At 35.2% G+C, this 11,392-nt stretch overlaps 1 protein-coding gene across 1 annotated transcript; it reads right to left on the reverse strand.

Moving 5' to 3' along the window:
- Positions 1–4,228: 4,228 nt before the first annotated feature.
- On the reverse strand, positions 4,229–5,167 carry LOC123780178 (olfactory receptor 2L8-like). Its single transcript, XM_087861908.1, has one exon. It carries the CDS (start codon positions 5,165–5,167, stop codon positions 4,229–4,231), a length of 939 nt encoding a protein of 312 aa, XP_087718034.1.
- Between the last annotated feature and the right edge of the window lie 6,225 nt (positions 5,168–11,392).

Raw genomic sequence — 11,392 nt, forward strand, 5'->3', positions numbered from 1 at the left:
GAGGGAGAAGCAGACTCTCTGCTGAGCAGGGAGCCTGACACAGGGCTTGATCTCAGGATGCTGGGATCATGACCTGAGCAGAAGGCAGACACTCAATTGAATGAGCCCCCAAGGTGCCCCTAATTGAGGTTTTAGATCATTGAGATTCAAACTAATTTTTGTTAGAATATCTACCATATTCACTCCTGTTTCCCATTATCTGTCCTTGTTAATTGTACCTGTATTTGTATTCCACACTTTCTCTGCCTTTTAGTGATTTTAATTGAGGATTTTTCTTTTCTTTTTTACCATACATCTTTTTAATTTTATTTTTTTTAATTTCCATTGCCCTATAGTTCGCAATATATGTTTTTAACTAATCCTGGACCACTTTTGAATAAATAATACCATTTCAATATAGTGTGAGACACTTATAATAAAAAGTAATTGTAAGTCCTTTCTTCCATCCTTTGTACATTTGTTGTCATTAATTTTACTTGTATACAACTTGCATATGCATTAATATGGTATATATAATTATACACAATTAGACACATTGGTGCTATTGTTATTTTGAACAAATTGTTCTTTGTTAGATCAATTAAGAATAAGAAAAAATACATTATTTTTAAATTTTACTTTCCCTTATTCCTTTTTCAATATCTTTCTTTTTGCAGATCTAAGTTTCATTCCCTTTAAATAACTTTTCATATTTTTTTCCAAGACAAGTTTATTAGCAATACATTCCTTCAATTGTTTTTCTTTTCCTGTGAAAATCTTTCTTTCTCCTTCACTTTTGAAGAATAATTTCACAGGGCACAGTATTCTACAATGATTTTTTTTTCTTTTTCTCTCTCTACACTTTACATATTTCACTCAACTCTCTTCTTACTTACATGGTTTCTGAGAAGCCAGATATAATTCTTAACTTTGATTCTCTATAGGTAAAGCATTATTTTCTTCTGGCTTCTTCAGGATTTTTTCTTTACCTTGATTTTCTGAAACCAGAAAATGTTGTGCCTAGGTATAGTGTTTGTTTATTTGTCTTTGGCATTTAAACTGCTCAGTGTCCTTTGAGTTTCCTAGATTTGTGATTTGATTTCAAATATTTCCTCTGGTCCTTTCTTTTATTTCTGAATGTTCCCATTTTGCTTTTTTGCACCTTTTGTAGTGTTATGCAATTCTTGGATATTATGGAATTTTAAAAATTATTTTCTTGGCATAGGACAATGACATTTAGTGTAACCCAAAGGACAAGATAAGAGTAAGGAACCTAAATAATAACAATGAGCTCATTATGTACTTTTTAAAACTTTGTGTGTGTTCTAAGTAAACTTTTTCATTGTGACATTTTTAAATGAATAATCATATTTTGAAAATTATTTTGAAAATTATGAATTTCCCATAGTTCTCACACATAATGGGCCATGTAAGAACATAACTGAGGAGCCACAGAACCACTGTTTTAGCAGAAGTCTAAAGTCTAGTCTAGAGGGTTTTTTTTTTTTTTTTTATTTTGTTTTGTATCTGACTTTTCTCTTGACATATTTTAGAGAGCAAAATTACTGATATCTCTGTTAGTACCTATGTACTCACTCCCTTGTCTAACTCTTAACTTCTGTCCAGGGCAAATACTTTGCATTAGATTATTTTATTACAAACTTTACCTTGGTGTGACTTACTCAAGGTAGAGAATGTGCAAGAGCAGTACATTCACCAAGTTTCCAGAAAAGATCATCATATGGTTGTGGGGCTGGGAATGGTGCCAGAAGGGGTGACAATGAGGTTTTCACAGGAATCATTGTCAGCTAAGTGTTGGAAATTGCTGATAATTGTTGACTATTAAGATCTGATTGGCCAGCAATTCTGAAGAATCTACACACCTCTCACTCTTTTTTAATCATAGTAGTTTTTTTAATAATAATTTTGTATTATGTTATGTTAGTCAACATACAGTATATCCTTAGTTTTTGATGAAATGTTCCATGATTCATTATTTGCATATAACACCCACTGCACCATGCAATATGTGCCCTCCTTAATACCCATCACTGGCCTATCTATAGTAGTTTCTAATTAAAATTTTTTGTTAATAAATAAATATACTTCAGTTTAAAACTTGAGCTAATCATATTCTGAATCATATTTTAAGTAAGTTGGAAAACCTTGGAAAATAGTAAATGCTTACAAGTATTTGGTTATTGATACTAAGTAGTAAATGTCTTCTTTTCTCCATATTTGAGACTTAAATTTTGTAGTAGAAGGCAATTTCAAAAGCATGAAACCATTTCTTTTTAGAAGTATTGCTATAATATCATGCAATTCCTTGTAATGAGAAAATTTTCTATGATATATTAGAAGATAAACAGTCATATTCATGCCATTTCAAAATAAAGCTTTTAATCAGTTAATAGTCAAGAGCTCTCGAAATGCTAAATTAGTTTTAGTATAAAAACAACCAATTAATATCATGTCTTCTAAAATATGGATCTTCTATTTGGGGAAAAATGATAATTTTCAAGTCTAATATATTACTCATCCATCACTGTTTTCATTTGAATAATCCATGGCTTCTCAGATGATAATTCTTCCTTCTTCCCACACGTCCTCAGAAAATAAAGAGTATAGTAGAATTCTCTCTTGATAGTAATGGATCTTCATCCTTTGTAAAGTTAAACTGGGATTAAAGTTAGGAACTTTGTAGGGAAATGACCAAGCAGGTATAGCTATTCAAAATACTGAAGTGGAAATGTTGATGCCAAATAGACCCCCAAAGCTAGTCCTCTAGAATTATGAGACTAGTAAATGGAACATAAAATTTTCATTGCAGGTATTATAAGTTTATAAGAGTGGTTACATGAGATATACAATTTTAACATATATTAAGGACTCATTCAGTAGTTTTTCAGATTGATTAATTTGCACAGATTAGTTTTTAAAATAATTTTAAAGTTGCTCTCATTCTTCAATAGCCCGTTTTGCAACTCTAATTATATATCCCTAAGATTTCTTCCATAAGAATCAAATTAGGTGTGCCTGAGTGTCTCAGTTGGTTAAGCATCTGCCTTCAGCTCAGGTCCTGACCCTGGAGTCGTGGGATCAAACCTGGCAACAGGCTTCCTGCTCAACTGGGAGGTCTGATTTTCCCTCTCCACCTCCCACCTGTGCCATATCTTTCTTGCTTATTCTCACTTTCAAATAAATTCAACTTTTTAAAAAAAGAATCACCTAGATTGGAGTGCCTGGGGTGGCACATTTGTTTAAATGTCTGACTCCTGGTTTGGGCTCAAGTCAAGATCTCAGGGTAGTAAGATCCAGCCCTATGTTGGGCTCCACAATCAGTATGGAGCCTGCTTATGTTTCTCCCCCCTCTCCTTTTGCCCCTCACCCCATTTGTTCTCTTGTTTTTTTTTTTCTCTCATTCTCTTTCTAAAATAAATAAATCTTAAAAAAGAATCACTCAGATTATCCCAGGGCTCCTCTCATAAAAGATACGAACTTTTTTTCCCAAAAATATTTTATTTATTTATTTATTTATTTATTTATTTATTTATTTTTCTAATAGAGAACACAAGCAGGGGGAGCAGCAGAGGAAGAGGGAGAAGCAGGCTTCCTGTTGAGCAGGACCCTGGGATCATGACCTGAGATGAAGGCAGATATTTAAATTACTGAGTCACCCAGGTGCCCCAGAAAGATGCAAACTTTTTATTTTTCCTCTCTAGTGATGCAAGAAATTCTAATTCATGCAGAGCTCTCTGACAAAACTCTATATCTATCACCTGTCCTGAAAACTGAGAAAGAGAAGAACCGATATGCACCAGTTAAGAATACACTATAATGGAATTAAAACAAATAATTGTTTTGGTTATCAATAGAATGACCAAGGTTATGACATGTATTGTTCTTTGTATTATTTAATCATTTGGGGATATATATTCAGTACAGTAGAACTATTATACTGAATGATACCATCAAGTTGGGCAATTTCCGTTATAATTTCTACATATCAGTAAAATCTCCTGCAAACAAGATTGAGGAAATACTATGTCCTTTCTATTTACTAAAAGTTACCACAATGCAAACAGAACAAGTGTTTGGAAATATATAACTACTTTGTCAAATCTCAATTATTTTAATATTCTAAATTATTTTAGTCCCTGCCTTCAATCCTGGAATAATAGTGTTCTTAAGGAGCATACAAGGTGAAAGTAATCTACTTCTGAGGCTGCAGGACTAATGAGAGCTTACTCTATATTTTTATAGAGCACATCCTCTGAATCACTCTTCTCAGGGCCCCTATCACCTCCTTGTTTCTCAGGCTGTAGATGATGGGGTTGAGCATTGGGGTCAGGATGGTGTAGAAGACAGCCAGAGCCTTGTCCTCTGTTGGAGAACGGAGGGATCTTGGGCGTAGATAAGTGTAAGCAAAAGGTGCATAATAGAAAGTCACCACAGTGAGATGTGTGCTGCAGGTCGAATAGGCCTTCTTCATCCCCTCTGTTGACTGCATGTGGCAGATGGCAAAGAGAACCCGGCCATAGGAACTTGCAATGCCAATGAAAGGAAACACAATCAAGAGTGTGGTGCTTACAAACACTGTGTACTCATAGACCCAGGTGTCCATGCAGGCCAGAGTCAACATGGCAGGGACATCACAGAAGAAATGGTTGATGGCTCTGGATTGGCAATAAGGGATATGGAGGGCATATACAGTGTGGGCACAGGAGTTGATAGACCCTATTGTCCATGATCCTATGATCATTAGCACACACACTTTTTTGTTCATGCGAATGGGATAGTGAAGAGGAAAACAAATAGCCACATAACGATCATAGGCCATAGATGTCAAGAGTAGTGCTTCTGCAACTGCTAAAGTCAAGAAGAAGAAGCTCTGAACCCCACAACCAATAAGTGAGATAGACTTGTTTCCAAAGAGATAATTGAAAGCCATCTTGGGGACAATGGTGGAGATGTAGTTCAGATCCATTAGGGAGAGCTGACTAAGTAGAAAATACATGGGTGTGTGGAGTTGGGTATCCAAGAGGATAAGGATGATCATGGATAGATTGCCAAAAAGAGCCATTAAGAAAATAAGTGCAATGAAAATGAAAAGAAAGAGGCCAATACTTGTTGGTGGAAACAATCCCATTAAAAAGAAATCAGTTAATGTTTGGTTGTAACTTTCCATATTCTATTCTTTGGTTCCCCTGAAAGAAGAGAAAAACACATGCAGTACATAAAGAGATATGTTTTGTTTTTTTTTTTTTTTACTTTTAAAAAAATTAGTCTAATTGTGAAATTTTCATGCAATACCTAGGTCCTTAAATAAATAAAGTTTCCTATTTTGAGAGACGTTCTATGTTGTTTCACAAAGTTACAGGTTAAGGTGGTAAGCATTTATGTTCAAAATTTTCTGTAAAGAATTAATGAAATAATAAAAAGAAAATATCTGTATCTACCTGAATAGGATATGGATAATTCTATGCCCTTCATAAATTCACATATCAAAAATATCAAATATTTTAATTAAATATAAACATAATTCTTTGGCCAAGACTGAACACAAGTTTATATCAGTTCAAATATTCCTTTGGCTCATAATATGAATAAATTTAGTGACACACGGAAGGTGTTTATGTTTTCATTCAAGGTTATATTACTCACCCTTTCAGGCATATATGAATAACTGTAACTTTTTTTTTCTCATGTTGATAAGCTAGATTTGCTTCTTGTCACTGTGTCCTACCTTATCAGTTATCAGTTCATAGTGTGGACTCAGAAAAATACAAGAGTTTATTGCCTAATAACATCAGGTACAAATAAACAGTCTTAATTATTACATTCCTCCATAATCATTACTTTCAACCTTTCATTTTCATTTCTGACTATAGAGCAAACCTTTCTTCAGATATTCTATAAATCATGCATACTGCAACCTTCACTATTTCGCTCAAGCATCCCCAAACAGAAAAGTAAAATTTTAAAATGTCTTAGGGAGGCTGGGAAGATGACAAAGTAAAAGAGCCATTAACTCACTTCATCCCATGAATACAACTAGATAACACTCATGACAGCATAAATAACCCAGAGAATGACCCAAAGACCGACAGAGGAAACTACACAAATAAAGGGAGAGAAGAAGCCACTTTGAAGAATGTAGCAATTCCAGGGAGGAGTTTAATGAGAAAACAGACCATGACCATCATAATAGGGAGGATACCACAATCATGGGGAAGAGTGAGTAAAGACTATCACACAGAGGTCCCACATGGGGAAGACAACTTCCCATAACTTTAGACTTTGAAAGAAAGAGGAGCCAACCTTCATGAGTTCTTATAACTACCAGAAATTAAAGCCTGGAATTTTAAAAATCAGCAGACTCAGCTCTGTGAGAACCCCAAAGTCATTAGTAAGTGGAGGTCCTGCCCTTAAATAGATAGCGTGACAAATAGCCCATGCAGATACAGCATAGAAGCAGAAGTTTGAAAAATACCTGGACATATGGGAGTGAATTATTTACTCACCTCATAGTGTTTCCCAGAGAGGCAGGGGTTGCAGGAAGATCCCTCCATGAGCAAAGGAGATGATAGGTAACATTTCCCTTTCCTGCCCTTCCCCAGTATAAACATAGGGCCACCTGTAGGAATGAGAACTGTGCAGACACTCACTACCTGATTACAGCAAACCTCACCCCTTCTTACATTTTCATGGTTCCACCTTTTCCAGTCAAGCTTTCCTCAGTCTGCATTTACTGGCACCCTCCAGAAGGCCAGCACAAATCCCTGCCTACACTGAGTCTCTAGACCTATGAGTTTTGCATGGCCTCACTTCTGGTGGCAGTGGTAGCAGGTCTCATTTTGCAAGCAGACCAGTGCACACATGGAAAAAGTAAACTTTATCCTGAAGAGGGACAAAACGCGACCCATGACAGGAAAAGAGAGCTTCTACAGACAAGTGGACTAAAAGAAAAAATGGCCAGGACACAATGGCAAAGCACACACAACACTCATAAGAGACACTTTCTGAAGTGTCAGGCCCTGGATAACAGGGGACACCACACTACAGGATACTACAGGAACTCTTCTTCATAAATCCATTACCTAGGAGAGCAGGAGATATAGCTGACTTGTCTAACACAAAGAGATAGACTCTGAGAGTTATACAAAATGACGAGAAAGGGGGCGCCTGGGTAGCGCAGTCGTTGGGCGGCTGCCTTTGGCTCGGGGCGTGATCCCGGCGCTCCGGGATCGAGTCCCACATCCGGCTCCTCCGCTGGGAGCCTGCTTCTTCCTCTCCCACTCCCCCTGCTTGTGTTCCCTCTCTCGCTGGCTGTCTCTCTGTCACATAAATAAATAAAACCTTTAAAAAAAAAATGAGAAAGAAGAATATGTTCCAAGTGAAATAAAAGGACAAAACCACAGCAAAACACCAAAGCAAAATGGATATAAGTAAAATGACTACTAGATAATTTAGAGTGATGATTATAAAGACACTCACTGGATTTGAGAAAAGGGGGGGGCATCAATGAGAACCTTAATGAAGAGATAAAAAGGAACCAAGCAGAAATGAAGAACACAACAAATGAAATTAAAAATATACTTGATGGAACAAATATCAGGCTAGAGAAATCATGCGAATGAATTAATGACCTGGAAAACAGACTAATGGAAAATAATCAAGTTGAGCAAATAAGAGGTAACAATTATGCAAAATGGGAATAGAAAAAGATAACCCTGTTGCTCTGTCAAGTGTAGTAACTTTCACATGATAGGAACCCCAAAGGAAGAAAGAAAAGAGGGTTGACAAATTATCTGAAGAAATAATTCTTAATCTGGTGAAAGAAACAGATATCCAGATCCAGAAGGCAAGGAGATCCCCCCAAAAAATCAACCTAAGATAGCCACACCAAAACACATAGTAATTAAAATAGAAAAAAAAGAGCAATAAAGAAAGCAAAAAATAAAGCAACAAGAGAAAATAATACCATTACATGCAAGGTAAACCCTACAAGACTGTCAGGATTTTTCAGCAGAAGCTTTCCAAGTCAGAAGAGAGTGTTGTGACATATTCAAAGTGCTAAAATGTAAAAATCTGCAGCCAGGTATACTCTAACCAGCAAAGCCAGCATTCAGAATAGAAGGAGAGATAAAGAGCTCCTCAGAGAAATGAATACTAAAAAAGTTCATGACCACTAAACCAACCCTAGTAATATATTAAAGGGAAACCTTTGAGTGGAAAGAAGAGACCATACATGACAGTATGAGAGTAGGAAACAAAAAAACAGTAAAAAATAAGTATTTCTGTAAAAATCAGTTAAGGGTTTCAGAAAATAAAAGGTTGTAAAATATGACACCCTATGCCTAAGTATACCAAGGATAGGAGTAAAGAATGTGTTCAAACTTAAGTGATCATCAACTTAATATAGACAGCTAAATACAGAAAATTCTATATACAAGCCTAATGGTAACCACAAATAAAAAAGCCAGTAATAGATATGCAAAGAACAAAGAGAATACCATCCCAGCTTATCATTACAAAATAAAAAATAAAAAAATAAAAATTACAAACCATGAAAAACAGAAAGACAAGAAAGAATCAGATAAAAACTACAAATACAACCACAAAACAAGTAATAAGTGGGAATAAATACATATCTATCAATAATTACTTTGAATATAAATAGAAGAAATGCTCCAATCAAAACACATAGGGTCACAGAGTGGATTTAAAAAAAAAATGACACATCTATATGCTGCATACAAGAGACACATGCCACACCCAAATTTGCCTGTGGATTAAATGTGAGGGGATGGAGAAACATTAATCATGCAAGTATATGTCAAAAGAAAGCCGGTGTAGCAATACTTCTATTGAGCAAAACAGGTTTTTTTTTTTTATTTTTTAGGATATTTATTTATTTATTTATTTAAGAAAGAGAGAGAGAGAGGATGCACACATGTGCACACACAGTGTGGGGGAGGGGCAATAGGAGAGGGACAAGTAGACTCCTTACTGATCACTGAGCCTGATGCAGGACTTGATCATAAGACCCTGAGATTGTGGCCTGAGCTGAAATCAAGAGTGCAACATTCAACCAACCGAGCCACCAAGATGCCACTATATTTAACAAAATTTCCTGTAAAGCAAAGACTATAACAGGAGACAAGTATACTATATAACCATAGAGGGAGCAATTCAATAAGGTGACACAATAATTGTGAATGTATATGCACCCACTATCGGACCATCCAAATACATACAACAATTAATAAAAAACACATACAGGAATTAATTCCTAATAACACAATAGTAGCAGGGGACTTTAATTTCTGACTTACATCAATGGACAGATCATCCATATAGAAAATCAAGAAGGAAGGATTGGCTTTGAATGACACACTGGACCAGATGGATTTAACACATATATTCAGAACAATCCACCCTAAAACAGCAGAATACACAATCTTTTCAAGTCACATTCTCCAGATTACATCATCTATTAGGCCATGAAACAAGTCTCAACAAACTAAAAAATCTAAGTCATATCATTCTTCTTTTCTGACCACAAAATTAGAAATAGAAATCAACCAAAAGAAAAAAAAAAGAATATGGAAGGATCACAAGTACATGAAGGTTAAATAATATGCTATTAAACAATGAATGCATCAACCAAAAAATCAAAGAAGAAATAAAAATATTACAAGGGAAGAATTGAAAATGAACACAACAGTCCTAGAATCTTTGGGATGCAGCAATAGAAGTTCTAAGATGGAAGTTCACGGTAATCCAGGTTTAACTTAAGAAGCAAGAAAAATCTCAAATAAACACCCTAACATTACACCTAAGTGAGCTAGAAAATAGTATGATAAACAAAACCTAACACCAGGAGAATGAAAGAAATAATAAGCATTTGTGCAGAAAAAAATGATATATAACCTAAAAAAATACAAACAATAATAATAAAACAGATCAATGAAAACAGGAGATAGTTGTTTGAAAAGATCAACAAAATTAATAAAACTCTGGCCAGGCTCATTAAAAAAGAGAGAGAGAGATAGCGAGGCAGAGAAAGAGTTCAAATAAAATTACAACTGAAAGAGAAGAAATAAGAGCCAACACAAGAGAATATTATGAAAAATTAGATGCCAAGAAATTAGACAACCTAGAGGAAATTCATAAATTTCTAGGAACATAAAATCCAGCAAAATTGGAGCCGGAAGAAATAGAAAATTTGAACAGACTGATTACCAGCAAGGAAATTGAAACAGAAAAGTCCAACAAAGTCCAGGACCATATATCTTCACAGGTGAGCTCTACCAAACATTCAAGTAAAAGTTAATACCTATTTTCTAACTATTCCAAACAATCGAAGAGGAGGAAGGTATTCCAAATTAATTTTATGAGTTCAATACGACCCTTATGTAAAAACCAGAATAAAATTTGTATGGAACCACACAAGACTTGGAATAGGCATAGAAATATTACAAAAGAAAAAAGAAAGAAACAGTAGCTATCACAATTTTAGACTTAAAGTTATATTACAAAGCTGTAGTAATCAAGAGAGTATGGTGCTGGCACAAAAATGGACACAGAAATGAATGGAACAGAATGGAAAACCTAGAAATAAACCCACAATTATATGGTCAATTAATCTTCTACAAAGGAGGAAAGGGTATACAATGGAAAAGAAAAAGTCTCTCCAACAAATGGTGGTGGGAAAACTGACAGCAACATTCAAACCAATGGCATTGGACCATGTTCTAACACCATATACAAAATAAAGTCAAAATAGATTAAAGACCTGTCTGTGAGACCTGAAACCATAAAAATCCTGTAAGAAAGTTCAGGCATTGATTTATCAGACATTAGTCATAGTGACATTTTTCTAGATGTTTCTCCTGAGGCAAGGGCAATAAAAGGAAAAATAAACTATTGGGACTATATCAAAATTAAAAACTTCTGCACAACAAAGGAAATGTTCAGCAAAACCAAAAGCCAACATACTGAATGGGTGAAAATAATTGAAAATTACATATCTGATAGAGGCTTAGTATCCAAAACATATAAAGAACTTATAAAACTCACACCCAGAAAACAAATAATCTAATTAAAAATGGGCAGAAGGCATGAACAAACATTTCTCCAAAGATGATATCCAGGACAACAGACACATGAAAACATGCAACATCATTCATCAGCAGAGAAATGCAGGTCAAAACTTGTCAGAGTGGCTAAAATCAGAAACCAAGAAACAATGTGTTGGAGAGGATGTGGAGAAAAAGGAACCCTCTTGCACTGTTGGTGGGAATGCAAACTGGTGTAGACACTTTGGAGAACAGTATGGACATTCCTCAAAAAGTTCGAAATAGATGTGTCTTTGAAGAGAAAAGATGAAATGAACTTGTGGGACTTC

This window comes from Ursus americanus, chromosome 5, assembly GCF_024610735.1.
Source record: "Ursus americanus isolate L20-20 chromosome 5, mUrsAme1.1.p, whole genome shotgun sequence".
Lineage (NCBI taxonomy): Eukaryota > Metazoa > Chordata > Mammalia > Carnivora > Ursidae > Ursus > Ursus americanus.